Source organism: Hippichthys cyanospilos, chromosome 3, assembly GCF_059441005.1.
Source record: "Hippichthys cyanospilos isolate Australia breed blue-spotted pipefish chromosome 3, RoL_Hcya_1.0, whole genome shotgun sequence".
Classification (NCBI taxonomy): Eukaryota; Metazoa; Chordata; class Actinopteri; order Syngnathiformes; family Syngnathidae; genus Hippichthys; species Hippichthys cyanospilos.
This window is the reverse complement of record NC_142371.1, coordinates 27,124,847-27,143,333: the sequence shown is the minus strand read 5'-3', so window position 1 is coordinate 27,143,333 and position 18,487 is coordinate 27,124,847. Positions and strand designations below refer to the sequence as shown.

Below are 18,487 nucleotides of genomic sequence, written 5' to 3'. Positions count from 1 at the left end.
AGGAATTCTTTGGCCGCGGTTGGAACACGGTCGTTGTTATGCAGCATCTCGCCAAACCGGCCAAGTGTTTGGGTCAACGTGAGCAAAACAAAACGGCCGAGCAGCGTTTGGAAGAGCTCGTCGAGCCTTACTAGTTCATATCTTATTCAGCCTGTCAAAAAGAGTGAATTTTTGTTGTATAATCATGTAAAAATACAATTTGCCTTTTGAATATTGCGCTCCAAATGTTATGAATGTAACATTTCGCCTTGCAGTCATGCTCAGTTTCCACCAGGTTTATTGTAAATATAAACTGTATATAACGTTTCTGGTGTGTGATTTTAACTTAATGCTTTGGACCACCTCTGCCTAGTACTCTGCCTTATTATTCTGCCTTTGTTTTGTGTTTTTTGTGACTGTTACAAATACATTTATTATACTATGGCTTCAGCTGACTCTTTGTTGTACAGGATTACATCGATATCTTCTTTGCAGAACACAGTAAAACTCTAGGAAGCAAAGTATTCGTCTGAAGTTGCAAAAACTCACAGATCTTGTAAGCAGGTATCAAAGCCTTCACACATCTGTTATTCCTCTTTTTTTATTCCGCCCGTTTTTTTCACATTTCAACTCATTCCCAGTTCATCTGATTTCTTCAGGAATTTCACCATTTCTAGTTTTATTATTATTATTGCTGTTTATTTTATGTTTAATTACATTTAAAAGTTAATTATTTTACACGTGTGCAGCACTTAATTGTTCAAAAAAAATGAAATGACCCACACCTCATCTTTTATATTTGGATTGGTTATAGATGAGAATTTAGCAATCCTGATACCTTTATTGATACTGTTTATTATAAAATTCTTTATTGATTCTGAAATAAAATTAAAAAGTTGGATTTTGTTTGATAGTTTGAGCTTGTTTGTCTTTTTGGTCATGTGACTGACAAAGTAAGCCATGGTTGGTCTTCACTCTCAAATGTGATGTATTTTCAGTCAACAGCAAATGTCAAAATGGCTACCCTTTGAATGGATAAAAAACAGCTGGATTTTGCTACATAAACAGATACCAAACTGGTTTGGCCATGTTAAGCGGTAAAAACATAAAAGTGTGTTTGAAATTATTTAGTTATCAATTTATTTTAAAGTAAAATTACTACCTTTAAAAAAAAAAACAAATCCGGTGACTGAAAATGACATCACCGTGTTTAAGGCTTAGGTAACGACCAATCACTGCTCATCTTGTGAATGTCACATGACCAAACCAAGAAAGCAGTGGGGCTGTTTGGATTTGGAGAAAAAAAAATATTGGTTTCCCTGTTAAACCCAACTAAGTGAATGTTTACTGTATTTCTTTACACATAAGTAAGAATGTGAAACACGTGTCAAGTATCTCATTTGGGTTATTCTTTATTCTTTAGAGGTAGGACTTCCCTGTTGTTACTTTCGGAGAATTTCTTTCTAAAGCGGCTTGAATTTATTACCAGTAAACCTTTGAGGTTCCACTGTAGAAGTGTGCATTGAAAAATGTGATGCGGCCTGCGATGACGCTCCCAGCTCCCTTTTTGATCCCATTTCCTCTTTCCTTATCAGTGAAGAACGAGACGATGATTGTGGTGCGAAGGGAGGAAGCCGCCGCACCGATCCGTGATCCGGGCCTTGCATGCGTCTGTGATGTTAGTCCCGTCGCAGTTGAAAAGGTCAGCACTGCTGAGCAATATAACGTATTGCTTCAAGAGGACACTTTGATGTCCTGGTGGGCTGAACATCCTGTCGGTGTCCCTGTAAACACCTCAGGGGTACAATTGAGTGTGTGTGTGTGCGCGGGGGGGTGGGGCTGGGGGGGGGGGTGATAAAACCAACCTGCCCCCCCCCCCCCCCAGTCAAACACAAACACAAAACAGTGACCAAGGGAAGTGAAGTAAGAGGGTGAAGAGGGCAGCAGTCGCTCTGATGTGGCTTTTGACAATGGGTGGGAGGGGTCGACACCTTGTGCTCACTCACCGGCAGCGTCTCCGAGTCCTGGGCCCCCCTCCCAACCCCTCCAGACCCGAGGGCATGCCGAGGGGGGAGCGCACTGTAAAATTGCAGCAATTTTGTTGCAGGTCCTGGAAGCAAGTCCAATTCAATCCTCAAGACGCAGCTTTCGTCTACAATGCCCCCCCCCCCCCCTCCCCATTGACCCCGAACCCACCATGTCTTGTCTTCTTCCGCTGTCGTTGAGCAGGCATTTATTCTTATTTCCTAGCTTTTTTTTCCCCTCAAGTTTTTACCTAGCGTTCTAAAATGTATTTGTAGTGCATGTATGTAATGTGTGCTCACATGATTTTAAATGGGTGTAACTTTTCTGGATAGGAAACCAAATTTGTAAATCTCAGTGAATGTTTTACACATTCAATACAGTACACATTCACAGATGATTATAAACTGTGCAATAAAATTAAAAGACTTTTGTGATTATGGGACATTTTACCAGACGCAATCATACAAAAACAGGAAATCATTTATAAAAATGTACAAACCTATTATATAAAAAAAAATCAAGCACAGTAAGAAATACAAATAACATGAAATAATTTATTTTAAAAACACAGCCATTATATAATAGTACAGAAATGTCAAATATGTATGTAATGTTACAAATCACATTCATCATTTCTCACAATTGGAATAATGGCTAAATATCAATACGTACTGTTTCACTATTTCCTTAAATGTCATGGAGCCATGCATTTTTTTAGTTGGTGTGAAAAATTCAGCAACCGCTGTGGTACAAATGGAAAAAAAATAGTTCTGAACATTTTTGCATTTCATTCCGAATAGCTAGTTCATTCAAAGCTTTGCAGTGCGAGTTAAGGGATTTCTGCAACCTTTTTTCATTTTGTTATATCAGGTAACTTCAATGGACACGATGGCTATTTCACCGGCTCATGCATGCGCAAGAGGCCAAAAAGAAAACTGCACGTCTCCCAAAACATGTCCGGCCCTTTATCAAAATTGCAACGTCCTCTCCCGGTCTGTGGCTTTGAAGTGTAAGTAGCATTGTGTCTGAGGGCTCTGCCCATTTGTTTGCCTCTGATGTCTGAGGCCCCCTGCCATGCATTCACTTCACTTTACAAGGTGTGCCATTGAGCCCACGTTGGCTTGCTAATCTTTTCAATTGCGGAGATCAAACGTGGACATCTTCTGGAGGGGGCCGTCCTTTGATTCGGCTGCTCCTCTTTTGTTGCTGATAACAACTGATGGCAGGCCGGCGTGACTATCGCCAAACTTTAATCACACTAAATCTACCACGTTCCACTTTTACAACTTCTCGTGCTGCGTTCATTAATGTCCTATACTTATTTATACCATTGTAGATAGCAAATGCATCCAAGCAAATTGTGGGGATTTGCAACAAATGTAAAATTGATTGTAATTCATTTTCTTGATGTGATATGCTTTGGATTATAGGCCGTTTCATATTTTAGGATCATGAAGTGTTCCTTCCATACAAGTGAATATTCCATCCGCCCCTCCATTTTCTGTAGCCGATTCTCCTCACAAGGGTCGCAGGCTTGCTGTTGCCTATCCCAGCTGACTTCAGGCAGTAGGTATCTGTCCATTATCTGTGAGGCTGATGTGCTAACCACTGCTTCAAAAGGTGCTGTTGAATCTTATAAATTGATATTGTATGTTATTTTATATCATTTATTATCATTATTATTAAAATCATCATTACTATTATCTTTGATTATAATATTAATAATAATTATCATTATTATCTGAGTGGCACAGTGGAGTGATCCACACGTCCGCTCTGGTATCACTGAGGAGTTTGCATTCTCTACCCGTGCCCATACAGCTCTTCTCTGGGCAAACAGCGCTCTCCCACCTTGCAAAACATGCATGGCAGTGTATTGGAGACTCTAAACTCTCCTTGAGTGTGAATTGGTGCTTGAATGGTTGTGCGTCCCTCTGTGCCTGCCAATTGACTGGATCCTACATCAGGGTGTCCCCCGCCTACTGCCCCTAGACGGCTGGGATAGGCACCAGCAAGCCCGCGACCCTAGTGAGGATAAGCGCCTAGGATAGATTGATGGATTATTGTCCTACTCAGCGTGGCACAGTCGATGAGTGGTTAGCACGTCCGCCTCACAATTTAGTAGTCAGTCCCTGATTCGCGTCCAGCTCTGGCCTTCCTGGGTAGAGTTTCCATAGTCTCCCTGTGCCCGCGTGGGTTTCCTCCCACATTCTCAAAAACCAGCATGGTAAGTCGGTATCTTGGGCACTCAAAATTCCCCTTAGGTTTGTGTGATGCTTAGTGTGCCCTGCGATTGACTGTCATTATTTCAGGGTTTACCTCACCAACTGCCCAAACGGTTAAGAAAATGGATGGATATTTAACAACCAATGTGGTATGCTTTGGATTGTGAGCTGTTTCATTCATGTAGAGAATTTATAAGTACGTATGTATATTATTTATTTTGCTTACCCTTGTGCTTTTAAAAGTGCTCTATAAAACATAGTTGTCATGTGATTCGTATAATGACTGACACACGATGTGGTATGCTTTGGATATAGTAATAATATCGAACTATTTTGTTAAACTGGATAGCTCTATGACAAGAAACATCTCATGGGCCAAAGCATACTAAATCATGATTCATTAATTCACATTTGTCGCCAACTTTCAAAGTGTGTTTATAAAGTACCCCAATAATTTAGTGGTGCAGAAAATGATGAAAGACTGTAACTGGCAACCGGTCGAACAGACCGCGCCCCTGGATAGATGCAGCCAATCAGGAGGCCTCTGTGGGGTCCGTGGCTATGGGAGGAGGAAAATGTAATAAGCACAGATCGCAGCAGCTTTTCTCGCCTGTGCTGTGGAGGAGCAGCAAGAGCGCACGCTCACACACACACGGCCGCTGCATCTTGAGAGCTGAAACAAAAGAAACTTTGTGCCAATCGGCCGAAAAACGACGTTGCTGAAATGACCCAGGGACTTTGAACGCATCAATGTCTGTCTGAAAAGACAAGACGAGTGTTGTTGGATTATGAACAAATTCTTGTTCTTTCCGAAGCAAAACAGACGTTTTGGCTACTTTCTTTCAGTTTTGGTATATTTTTGTATGGGATTCTGCTGCTTTTGACTCCTGTTTCCTTCATCGTTCGCCATACAAAAAGTCCAAAAGGATGGCTGCGCTCCTCATCTGCAGCGTTATTCTTCTCAAAGTAAGAAAATCTTCATAAATTTACAGTAACGCTTGTGGCCCCGCCCCATATTTTAAAATGGCTAATTAAAGTTTTTGTTCATAATTTTAGTCAGTAGTATTAAGACAGGAAAATAAGTAACTTTACAGAGTCGACACAAACAATATTTTCACAGGGTGACAAAAACCTCGTTAATAATGGCACTGAAAAAAAAATCTCAGTCCTTTGTGGCACACTTCCCGAAAAGACACACAACACGCACTAATGGCATGTTGGGGAGTTTTCATGCTGGAAAACTTAATGTATTCATCTGTGAAAAATATGAACACCCCATGACACTTAATTTTCCGCCCTCAGTCATCATAATTGCCAGCAGCTCAAGTAAAGCAGATTGTAAACACGTTATACCCATTAAAGTCTTAAGAATAATGGATTTTGAGGATGAGTGAAGTGGTCACGGGCGATCACGTGTTATTATTGTTATGAAATCATTTATAGTATATAAAGGGGGGCCTACAGTCACAGACATGACTGTTTGAAAGCGCCTGGGGCTTGCAGTCTTGTTTGGACATGCTCCCCAGTGAAAACACTTAATCACATCAAAGGGATATATATTTAAATACGGTTGACATACAATTATGTAAACAGTTGGTTTAAAAAGGGCTTATTTCTATTCTTGGATCAGTCCTCCTCAAATAAAGGGGGTATGACCCCAGGGAAAAGGCTTGTTTTTTGCCAGGTGAAGTGTAATTGCAATAAAATAAGTATAGACATCATTTTCATTTATTTATTTTAATTTCAGAGACTGTTTTGCACTCGGTAATTTTTTTCTGTTTTATACTAACCTGTAACCTGTATAAATGCTGTAAAAAAAAAGTAGATAACATTTGTAGAAAGTTGATTAATATTTGCTTTTTTAATTTTGCTAACATTAAAAAGGATACTGTTGGAGGATACTCGTGGGGGATAGGGCAGAAGGTTTTCTCTTCCTTGGGCGGGCTTTGCAACAACAAAAAATATTGCGAAGCACTGGTTTAGAGGCACTTTCTTTTCAAAGGTTTTATAGGAAATGACTGTAATGTGTATGCCAGGCCAGTAGTTGGTGATGTCATTGTAAAGCAGCATAGCAGCATTTTTTTTTATAACACACTTCGATTGCAAATTTGTGCTGCGTTGAATGACAACCTTGATAAGTAATGTGACTCTACTGCACACCCGAAAAATACTCAGCTCGCTAAGTACCACCAGAATTAAACAACAACCGTTATTGCCAATGATATTAAGAAAAAAAAACAAGACACGGATGCAAATTTTATTCCTAATAGTATTTTTAATATTAAGCCCTCCACAGTTTAAACATGAAAACACAAAAACAAAAATACTTAAATGATGATTTAATTAACATTTGCTGCACATAAAAGGTAACTGTAAATGTATAGTAGAACCCGGACTGTAGAATACCTTTATTGTCATTGTACAGCAGGTATACAAGGAATTAGGAATTTGAAAATCTAAGCAACAATTCATCAAACAGTTCTACATGCAAATGTATGGTGGTTAAATGTTAAATACAACTAAACAAAAAATAAGGTTTACATTATGGTAAGAAATAGATTAAGCCTCATAACATTGCATAACATATCACTGGCAACAGTTGGAGTCTTTCTTTTATTTTTTCCTATGTCATTTTTAAATGTTAGTACTTATAAGTATGCAAAATTTAGTATTTATCATTAATTACAGTATAAAAAAAAACATGAATTCAATTGATAATGTAAATGCTCATTGGGCCAGTTTACAGAATGGGGTGGGCAATATTTGGACCCCAGGCCGTACTTTGCCCACTCTGCACTTGGCCATTTAGATCTAACGATGATACAACGAGTAACTTTCAGATCTCTCTCCTTTTACGTGGTCATGTCAAGAAACCTCTAATCCGGTTCCAATTACAAGCAAGTTGGTGTAAACGTCCCCTGCTTTTAATCGAGTCCTCTTGTTACTTTGGGCATCGAAAAAATGGCCTCGCTCTCAGCATGGCTGGTGTCGGGATATCCGGACTGGAGCAATTATCCTTATTTTCTCCCACGTTGTGGCCCATATAAATTGTGCGAGGGGGGGTGGGGAGTTAAGTTATTTTTACCGCAGCATTTACGTTAAGCAGAATTCCCCACGAGGGGAGGAGGTGTCGCGTAAATCTCAAGCACTTAACCAGTAAGATGATGACACTCCGGTTTTATTTACTATCATAGTTTTGCACAACAAGCATCCTTTAATGTGTCCCTCATGTTGCCTGTATATCCTAACGAGAGTACTCAGCCCCCTCCCCTCCCCCTACCTTTAACCCCTTCCCAAGCCTAGGCGATCTCCCTCTGCTGAAAGAGGCCCGTCTTGTCGGCGTGATGGTGTAGTTCACGGGTCAGTGTGTTCGCGCCGTGGCAAGAGTGAGTGCATCCTTTTGTGTGTTTATTTTCACGCAGATTAAATTAACAGCAGAGAGGCTGTCACATGCTTAAAAAGCAAGCTTTGACTCACTTCAAAGCACGCAGAAAATGTTTCACTAAGACTGGCTGAAGTCTGTGTGAACATGTGTGTGCGTGATGTTGACTGAGTGACTTGGGCAGCCGTGCAGTAGAGAAGCCCCCACGTTGTAAGCCGCGCTCCTTGGTGGTCCGTCTCTTCCCACTGGGGAATCCTTCATCTTGCCATTTTTTCATACTCTAATGGAAAAAAAAGCAACTGCGGCTCCCATTTGCTTCTTTCTCAACTCTTTGACTTTGTCGCCCTAAAGGCAGCAGATAAGTGTCAGTGTGCTTGAGTGCATTGCCGCTCCACTTAAAGCCTCCTTGAAATGTGCACACAAAGTCACAGCAGGACTTTTAATAGCAGTTCACTGCTTGATTTGGATCTTTTTTTTTTTAGAAGAGGATTCCTAACTGAGATGGAAAAAAACCTCACTTCACTCGAATCTTTTGGTCGTGAAAAAGGATTTATGATGGCGACAGTTAACCTCTGGAATAGATTCATCATAAATATGAACAAATTGGTGGTTGGACTTCCAGAGCAGACAGCGTGTGACATGGGAGGTTGGAGGATTTAAGGCACATGCACAAAATCCTGCAACAATATTATAGAAAAAATATGCATTTTGCAGTTTGTTTTATAGCAGGTTAATTTAAGAAGGACATGAATCAGCATTTTTTTAAATTAAAGAATTATTATTATTGCTATTACTATTATTATTATTATTATTACTATTACTATTAATATTATTATTTTGTTCTAGTTGTTGTTATGTACCAGTTATTAATGTCGAACGTCAACAGATACCGTGGATTTGGACGTGTCAAGCTAATCGGAACACAATCAGCATTCTAAGGAAAAACGGAAAATGAAAAGCTTGATGAGGCTGTTGCATTGATGGCCATGTATTAGTTGGCGTGTTTACCTTCAATTTGGCCAAAGTAGCACCTTGATGGCGTGTTGAATTCTCCACTTGACATGACTACACACTGAATGACTTGCAATGTTAAATGAACATGCAGAGAATGCACACATTTTTTTCCAGTAGTTACAAAATGTCAAGCAAAAGAACTTGAACACAATCAATGCAGCAACTCATGTAGACAGACAAAAAAATCACTACTCACAAATATTCTTTACCCATTGTGAAAATGACAAATAGGATTTTATTGTGACTTATAAAACTAGTGAAATTTAGGCTTAGGGTTAGCTCTGTTGTTTGCGTGACTGTATGACACAAGTAGTACACACATAATTAGTTATGAAGCACTAACTGTGTGATTGTTTATGTTCTGATCATCTGTGTTATTGGCAGCATGGTTAGCATGTCCGCCTGACAGTTCTGAGATCACGGTTTCTTCTCCGGCTCAGGCCTTTCTCTGTGGAGTTTACCTGTTCTCCCCGTGCCCACTTAGGTTTTCTGGGGTACTCCTGTTTCCTCCCACATTTCCCAAAACATGCTTGGTACAGTAGGTATATTAAACTCTCCAAATTGCCCTTAGGTGTGCTTATGAGTGAGAATAGTTGTTTGCCTCTGTGTGCACTGCGATTGACTGGCAAACAGTCCAGGGTATCTCCCGCCTACAGCCCGAAGACAGCTGGGTTAGGCTCCAGCATGTCTGTGAGGATAGTCAGTGAAGAAATTAGATGGATAGATAGCATATTTATACGTAGGGATGGGTGAATACTGACACCAAGTATCGTTATCAGGTCGATTCCTGGGTTTCCCTCAAGGTACAATATCTGTACTAGCAATGGCAGATGATCCTCGAATCAGACACTCTCTAGAAGCTGTTTTAGGATCACACACATGAAATTACAAATAGAACATTGCTATTTCATGAACCTTTTAAGAAATTGCAATTTTGAAATGGGTAGGTCTTTAAAAATGATCTTTAAGGGATTCGGTGGGAACTTTTGTGTATCAAAAGCAATTGTGGTTTCCGTACCTTATATTGGTATTGATGACAACTCAAGAGTTGGTTTTGGTCTGGAAAAAAAGGGGGATGGGGCATCCAGAATCCCTAGTTACTCAAAATATTTCCAACAAAATGCCACATTGGAGGAAGTACATAGGTCTTTAAAATTACCTGTCATTGTTTTTGAGGAATTTTTGTGCATTGAAGGTACCAGTATATCAGTACTTGGTCCTGATATTGGTGACTACTGAAGTTGAGTGCTTGGTATTGGTCTGGACTGGAAAAAAGGTGGTACTGAACATCCCTAGTTATATACTGTAAGTAAAAGTACAATATTTATACATACTGTGACAAATTCACGGTCTTAATCTCATGTTTAGCTTTGCAACTCACAATTATTTTATTAATCGATTCATTTAACTTTTTACCGCTACGTATGCCAACCATTTGCAGCAGTTTTATACAAGTAACACATGTCTTTATTTATTCAACATAAAGCAATTTTATTTATTTAACATAAAGCAATACCTTGCATCCTTTCATATTTATAATGAAATTTGTTAACTCTTTCTGTCACTCAAAACAAAGCAAATCTTAATTTTTAAAAGCAATGATTGGGTGAACAATGCAAGCAAGTTTTGCAAAGAATTGACCTGGATGTCAACACTTTACACACAAGCTAAAGTCACAGTTTGTTTAAAAAAAAATCTTAAAATACATAGTGCAATATAGATTAGCCATAAATGTGTTAAACATGACACCCACTCAACTACTAGTAACACAAATACAAAATGAGAGGAAAGACCGAAAAGGATTTTTGTTTGTCTTTAAAACAATATATTTACTAAATATTCGCTAGCAATATGTAATAGTGGAAATCCACATATTATTGACACCTATTGAATTGCATTGACAGGAAACAAATATATTATCATAATAAATCTCATACTCAGGGTATGATTGTAACTCCTGCTTGTAAACAGTAGCCACAATTCTATTCATAAAGTGCCTAATGACTTAGTCACCAGTGAGTGCTCCCACTGTGGAGGGATGTCATACTTCATTGTACGCTCGCATGGACACCGCCAGGCCTTTTTTGCAGCTCCGGCCTGATTGCGGCCTCTGGGCTGGACCGAACTCACTCAGGCGATGAGAAACGTGTCGGACCCCCAAACAGAGTCTCCGTCTCTAAATATTTAGTGAAGCTGAGATTTAAGAGGAGTTGAGTCTGTTTTCTGTTCCGGATGCCGCCGCCTCAACGCCCTATTGCGTCTGATCTGGGTTTTGTGGCCGATGCTCGGATATCATCGGACTCCTCTGAAAGGCCCGCACTCAGGCCCGGTGTTGTTTTTGGACTCGGACTAGCCCCCCGATTCAAAACGCTTCCTCCGGTCCATATCAGCTCGGAGCCTTTTTTAGAATCACGGCGTGTACTTGAAAAGGCGGCTTTGGGTGCAGGTTCACGCGCATTCTCAGCCTTTCCTCAGACTTCTGAGACAAAAAGAAACATCGGCGGGTTGTTTGGCTGTTACTTTGCTCCTTTTAGGTTAGTTGTTAGACATCTGGTTGCTCTCGTCAGACCCCCCCCCCCCCCAGGGCACGGCGGGCCGATCCGCCTTGAAATGTGTGCATGTTTAAGATGCCTCCAGAAGGGGAGTAGTGAAATAGCCAGCTTCATCTACACACCTGCAGGGCTCTCGGCGACTTCAAAGGTCCGGCTCTCCCCCAGACAGACACTCGCATGCTGGGCAGCCGCGTGCAAGCGACACCCTCGCCTCAGGCCGCTAGCGTCCCCTTGATATGCCTCCCCCGCCTCCCACGTCTTTCTCCGGAGAATTCACATAAAGTCCAGCTATTGTCATTCGCCGGCTGTGAGCCGGAGGTGTCGAAGCTCCTCTTCCTTCCTGCTTTTCCCTCTTCGCCCCCTTTTATTCTTCGCAGCGCTCTAAAGCCATCTGATTAAAGCCAGCCTCTGCTGTCAGGCGCCAAACCCCGCTGCACAATCTTTTAGGAATGTCTGATCTAGCCCTCATGTCATAACTCATGCTGGGCTCTCCATTACCCACTTGTAGATAAGGGCTCCCAGCACTTCAAGGGGGCCAAAACCGTGGCAGATGGAAAGATTAGACCCCGTTCCAGTCACCCACTACCCTGATTTTTTTTTTTTTTTTTTTTTAATTGCGCATGGGTATGTCATTTCCCACATGTGGGGCAAGGCCATAAATGAGTGCTTATTAGTGTGTGTGCGTGTGTGAGTGTGCGTGTTTGTGTAGTCATCCACCCAGTCACCAGCTACCCTGATTTTTTTTTTTTTCCATTGTTCATGGGTATGTCATTTCCCACACGTGGGGCAAGGCCAAAAAAAGTTTTTATAAGTGTGTGTATATACACACACACACACACACACACACACACACATGTATATATATATATATATATATATATATATATATATATATATATATATATATATATATATATATATATATATATATATATATATATATATATATGAACTCATTCATAGCATTTGCTTAACTTATATGCCACAATAATAGTAATTGTTATGTTGTGCAATTCCAATATTTAGCAAATTTTCAAATGGTCTTTATGGTTATTAGAAAGAAAAATCTAATTCATTTGATTTATTGATTTATTTGATGTTGACCAAGTTTACATTTTTAAACGATCACTTCTGAAACATGCCTTGTAAATCACAATTTCTTATTTCTGGTGAACTGTTTTTGGTGCCCTTTCATTTCAACCACCGGATTTTTTTTTTTTTTTTAAATGAGGTCATTAGATGCTTGAGGCCAGCCTGAGGAGAAAAATATTGCGAAATGATTTTACTTAGTTTTGTATTGTATTGTATTGTATTGTATTGTTCCTACACAAAATACTATCCACAAAATCAGTCTGGATGGAAGTTGCCTGTATGTGTTTTGTAATTACTTTCATGACTTAATACATTTTATGACATCAGATTTCACATATAAAATGTTTGAGATTTGAAATTGTAGGTAGACAAACCTTTAGTTGTTAAATGTTCAATCAGTAGGCAACACCCTAACCTTCTTGATAGAGATAATAATAAAGTAATTCCTCCCAGGTTGTCTTCTGTGATGCTTGCACCAGCGGACAGTTGACGGAATCGGGCAAGTGCTGCAGTGTGTGTCCCGCCGGTTTTGGAGTAGCGGTGGAGTGCGGAAAAGAAGACACCAAATGTGCCCCGTGCCCACAGGGTAAGCAATTATCTTCTAGTCCTTCCCCACTAATACAGAAGACCTGTCTAATTGCTACCTTTGTCGGTGCAACAGGCCAATGTCCGACTAACCTCGTCTTCCTCCCAGGTACTTTCTCCTCCTCCGAAGACCTCGGCCGTTGCCTCCCGTGCTCGCAGTGCCCGTACGGCGTCCCTACATTGGCCGCGTGCTCCGCCGTCGAAGACACGCAATGTGAACAGTGTGACAGCGGCTTCTTCTTCTTCCGAGCCTACGGCCTGTGTGCGCCTTGTTCCAAATGCAAGCGTGGCGAGGGGGCCACGCAGCAGTGCGGGCCCAAGGGCGACACGCAGTGTCGCATATGCGACTTGGGAACCTTCTCCGAAGAGCACGCTCATGACAAACCGTGTCAGTCCTGCACCCAGTGCACGGACAGCGAGGTGGAGATCCGGGCCTGCATGCCCAACTCGGACACACTCTGCATGGGTAAGTTGTGGGAAAAAAATAATTGAGGGAGAAGAAAAGGCAGCGCACTATAATGGCATGTTCATCCATCCATCCATCCATCCATCCATCCATCCATCCATCCATCCATCCATCCATCCATCCATCCATCTATCTATCTATCTATCTATCTATCTATCTATCTATCTATCTATCTATCTATCTATCTATCCATCCATCCATCCATCCATCCATCCATTTTTAGTTGCTCATTAGTGTGCCATGAAAGGCTCATCAGGTGTGCCATAATCCAACAGTAATGTCTTTTTTAAATGACTGGACTATGCTTAAATGTTGACCCGCCCAACATGTGTGTGCAGTCCATTATCAAAGATGGAACATTTTGTGTCGGAAATAATAATGTAATAATGTTGTTTTTGAAGTCACCCTCTTTGAAAACGGTTTTCGCATGGACGTTCTAAAGCGCTGATGTCGTGCAAAGGGACAGCCAAAACGACAGATTTGATCACTTGAAACGAGCGTCACGTAAAAGGCCTCTGTGAGATAAAAAGAATCTAAAAGGAGTGGGAGGGCTTCAGCGGAAAAACACGGACATGTGGTCAACATCTGAATCCACACCTCATAAGAACTGCACAAAATCCCAACCAGGAAGTAGCAGCAGAAAAAAAAAGTGCAGCACCAAGGGCCAAATCGCAGACAAGCCCACCAGTTTGTCTCCTGGTTTTCAATTTACTACGCTGGCTCCCTGGGAGTGAAGTCATCTGTGCACGTCGTGACTCTTTGATCTGCAAGGGGTCGTCACAGTAGCTGGTGACGTTTGAGCCTAAAAAAGTGAAACAACAAAATGGAGACAGCAGCTAGGTAAATAAGATGAATGGAAGAGTTTCAAACCTCGGGGGAGCTCAACAAATGAAACTTCTAGCGCCTTGTGCATTTGGTACTTGGGCCTTCAGTGGGGACTTACCAGACTACTTGGAACAGTTCAGGATCAGTAACTATTATGAATTATTCATATAAAATACATCACACTTAAAACATTTTTTTTTTAAATAACGCATAAAGATCCCTACAGTATATTGCAAAGTTCTCACTAGTTTTGTTTTGTTCTGACTAACAAGAAGACATAAAAATGCTGATCTAAATAAAACTGGCCCTGTGAGGACAAATCTGAAATCTGATTGGCTAAAAAAACAACCCTATTGTTTGTATCTTTACTTTCAAAAGACCCAACTTACGAGCTTTTCGGTATACGAGATATCATTCAGCTATTGTTTTTGACTAATGGGTCACTGTATTTGTGACTGATATTTAAGCATGATACAAAGTTAGATTTTAAATGTTATTATTTAGTTGTTATTACTGTGTGTTACCTTACTCTCTCTATAACATATTATATTTAACGTACGATGTGTTTTTGAGTTTTTTTTATGGGGTTGAAATGCATGAATGGCAGTTTAATTTAATTAATGTCAGCAAGATGCGGAAATATGTGTGTTTTGAGCTTGAGTCATAAAACTAATGAAACTTATAAATCAAGGCATGTTTGTATAGTTCGAGTTACATCAAATAGGCTAACAACATATTGGACCAAAAAAGAAAAAATCCAAACATTCCTATTGAAGGGATTTATATAACTGAAGGGATTTATATGTTTTTATACAAGCTTTATTATCATGTAAACAGAAGAAGGCCCTGTCCACGGCGCGCACGGCTGAGTTGGGATTTATATGTTTTTATACATGATAATAAAGCTTCATTATCATGTATAAAAATATATAAATCCCTTCACTATGTAAGACTAGAAGCAGTGCAGCCAATAGAAATGTTACATGATGAAGGCTGACGGGGGTAAATGAATATCATTTTATGGTACAAAAATTTAGGTTGAAGTGTAGGTGCTTCAGGATGCGTTTAGGCCTTTTCATGATCCACCCACTGAAAAGACCGTCTGCGCACTTCTCTTGCCAGATAAAAAGCTCCACATCCTATCCGATGGATCCCGCAACGTTCCGAGCCGGTCTGGTGTGGAGGACGTGACGCCGGGCGGAGACGGCTTTGCCCTCGGGACACCCAAGTTCACCCCGCAGGGAGAAAAAGGCAGCAACAACATCCTGATCTACGTGTCGGTGTTGGCTGCGGTGGTCCTGGGCCTGCTGGTCTATGTGGCCTACAAGTGGTAGGTGGCCACCAGTGACAGGCCCATATCCTTATATGGGCATAAGAAGGATTATAGCCAAAACTGCAGCGCGTTTGCCTGACGTATTCTCAATACTGGTCGCAGCTGGAGATCGTGTAAACAGAAGAAGGCCCTGTCCAAGGCGCGCGCGGCTGAGTTGGGAGCGTCTCCAGAGGGAGAGAAGCTGCAAAGTGACAGCGGAGTTTTTCTCGACTCGCAGAGTGTGCAAGACAATCAGCCTTGCAAAGGTGCGCTAGGTCCACCAACAAGCGCTCAATTATAGTGAGCCTGTAAAATCAACATTTTAAGATAGAATATACATGATAAAACTTTCTAGGCCACGCTAAATGACAAAACACGTTTTAATTGACACAAAAATCTTAAACCGAATTTCTCAAGCTCAAATGTCCTTACCTGCTGTCTGAATTTACTCTCCAGTGTTCGTTTAACACAAGTTTCAAGACAATGTCTTTTTCCTAAGGTACTGGTTGCTATGGCCTTTTTCGAGATGAATGGACCAAAACTTAAAGCACATTTTTTCTAAAAACTTGGGACTTCAATTTGGCAACATTCAAAGCGCTTTAGCAACCTTGATTTTTTTTAGCTAGCGCCATGCATTAAATGTCATTTTATGTGGAGTTAAATTATAACAATATCTCATTTATAATTTTGACCAACATATGCCTGGTTTTGTGAAAACCCATCTATATATACATCCATATCTATCTATCTATCTATATGTATGTATATATATATATATATATATATATATATATATATATATATATATATATATATATATATATATATATATATATATATATATATATATATATATATATATATTCCCTCAAAACAACTCAACATAAAGCCTATATATTGTAAATCATTGGCAACAAAAGTGAGCACACCCTAAATGCAACTGTCAAAATATTGTTTAAAAACTGTCAAAATATGACTTGGTTGTGGCCACCCCTCCCAGGTACAAAAAGGGACAGCAAGCAGGACACCCGCCTGTACATCAACCTGGCGCCCCACAAACAGGAAGAGGTGGAGCGCCTCCTACAGGAGGGAGCGGGCCGAGGCTGGCGCCAACTGGGCCAGGCGCTGGGGTACGAAAGCGAACAGCTGGACCTGTTTGGGCGCGGTGAGGCCCCGGCGCACACGCTGCTCTCCAACTGGGCCCTGAAAGAAGGCTCGACCCTGGGACTGCTGTGCTCGGCGCTGGCCCGCATCGAGAGGCCCGACGTGGTCTCGGCTCTGAACTGCCCCGCGCAGGGCGTCTCGGTAGTGTGATGCAACGCCTGCCCCAACACTCACACACTACGACTGAGAACCCGTTGCTGCTTTTTTTTTTCCTGGATATTTGGGAGTCTTTTTAAGCAACCGAAAAAGTAACTAGGTCCACTTTCCTGTGACCGGCAAGACTTGTGCTTTGCTTGGATCTTTGGCCTTAAGTCACCAAATATGTTTCTCTTTCTCAGTTGCCAGAGCTCTTGTAATGGTGTGCATGTGTCCAGTATATTACAGAGGTACCTGCAGATTATTCAACAGAATAAAAACATTGTCAGAGAGAACCCTGTGTGTACATTTTGCACGGGAGTCTTCTTCCTTGCTTTATGTTTATCAAGGAGTGCCTCAGGGCTCTGTTTTAGGTCCTATATCAATGACAAAAATGTGTCAAATGCTTGTTTTCATTTTTCTGTATAGGACAGTAATTTATTGTTCTACTTACAGTATACCTTTGCCGTGCAGTCTCAATTAACTCATTCAAAACTAGTGCTTAATTTTTTTTTATTTTTTATTTTTTTTAGGAAAACGGCCCAGTAATTTTGTGTCTGTTTTAATTGCTGGTTTCAGGAGTGACTCTGCCTCTACTAAAATTTTCGCAGCGTTTGTTCTTGTCATTCTGGCACAAGTGTCTCTTTCATTTGCTCTGCTGACCTTTTTGGAAATAGGATTGTTGACTTGGCCTGCGATCCCGGACTCTCTGTCACTCACATTGACTTGATGGATTACACAGGGAGGACGGGTGAGGGTTTGGGCGAAACCCAGGCGTACTTGGACGGCCTGCTCCATATCAAGGGATTTAAGTCCATCAGAACATTTCCTATCCGGGGAGGACCCTGAGGGGAAGACTGGTATTTAATAAGACTTTAATGAAAATAGAGTGGAGGAAAGTTTCTTCTCACAGCTCCAATCTGTTAATGATCTTTTTCCTTTCTCTTTCAATGCGGCTGAATGGCCCAGGGCTGTTCTGTTACACACGCAACCCTGCTTCAACGGCAAGATCTGAACATCTTATGTTATTTGGACAGGCTTCTGAAGCCTCTTTTGCATAGTGAGCCATTAGTATGAATTTCACACAGAACAAAGCAAAAAGAGAGCTGTCTCAAAATGCATATATTATTTCCACGTTTTCAATATCCACGTGATTTTTACAATTTCATATCCACAAATGTGCGCGATTCTCACCTTTTTTTAAAATGTTTGTGCATTCATCGTGACTTGTCGTTTGTAAATAAATGTTGTGTTTTTGAAGTGCCGAATGTGTGTCTTAAGATATTCTCATATTCACGTTGAAAATCTATCCCTCTTTTATCCGCTAGAAGGCAGTGTTGCTATCCATTATGAGCCGTCTTTCGGGTTTTGTGTGTGTAAAAATTGGAAATTAAAAAAGGGAAACGGAGCTTGTTTGGAGGTCTCGTGTGATCGATCGTTCATTGGCAGTGAAAACGGGGCCAATGTCTCTAATGAAGGTCTTTGCGTGGATTCCAGACTGTGTCCGAACATCTGGCCTGTGACTCATCTCCTTTTACAACACCTGCTTAAGCCATTTTTTGCATCTCTTGCAGTTTTAAATTAACTGTAACTACAGGGACAGGGGTGGGGGGTAGCTGGGCACGGGATATTTCAATTTTGATGCAACACCAGCGAAGGAATTTGGAGCATACCCGTCAAATTCAAGTGTCACACTTCCCCGAGGCTTTTGATGAAAGCATGTGTCACTTG

The 18,487-nt window shown here is 40.9% G+C and overlaps 1 protein-coding gene across 1 annotated transcript; it reads left to right on the top strand.

Moving 5' to 3' along the window:
• Positions 1 to 4,851: 4,851 nt before the first annotated feature.
• Positions 4,852 to 18,164, top strand: LOC148426613 (tumor necrosis factor receptor superfamily member 16-like). Its single transcript, XM_088410770.1, has 6 exons — positions 4,852 to 5,195; positions 12,723 to 12,855; positions 12,964 to 13,320; positions 15,268 to 15,475; positions 15,581 to 15,723; positions 16,458 to 18,164. Exons 1-6 carry the CDS (start codon positions 5,157 to 5,159, stop codon positions 16,769 to 16,771), a joined length of 1,194 nt encoding a protein of 397 aa, XP_088266896.1. The 5' UTR covers positions 4,852 to 5,156; the 3' UTR covers positions 16,772 to 18,164.
• The last annotated feature ends 323 nt before the right edge of the window (positions 18,165 to 18,487 follow it).

Bases quoted from the DNA above. Each gene is read 5' to 3' on its own strand.
- LOC148426613 (XM_088410770.1), top strand. From the start codon at position 5,157: ATGGCTGCGCTCCTCATCTGCAGCGTTATTCTTCTCAAA. The intron at 5,196-12,722 runs GTAAGAAAATCT...AATTCCTCCCAG, and splicing joins GCAGCGTTATTCTTCTCAAA to GTTGTCTTCTGTGATGCTTG. The intron at 13,321-15,267 runs GTAAGTTGTGGG...TTCTCTTGCCAG, and splicing joins CTCGGACACACTCTGCATGG to ATAAAAAGCTCCACATCCTA.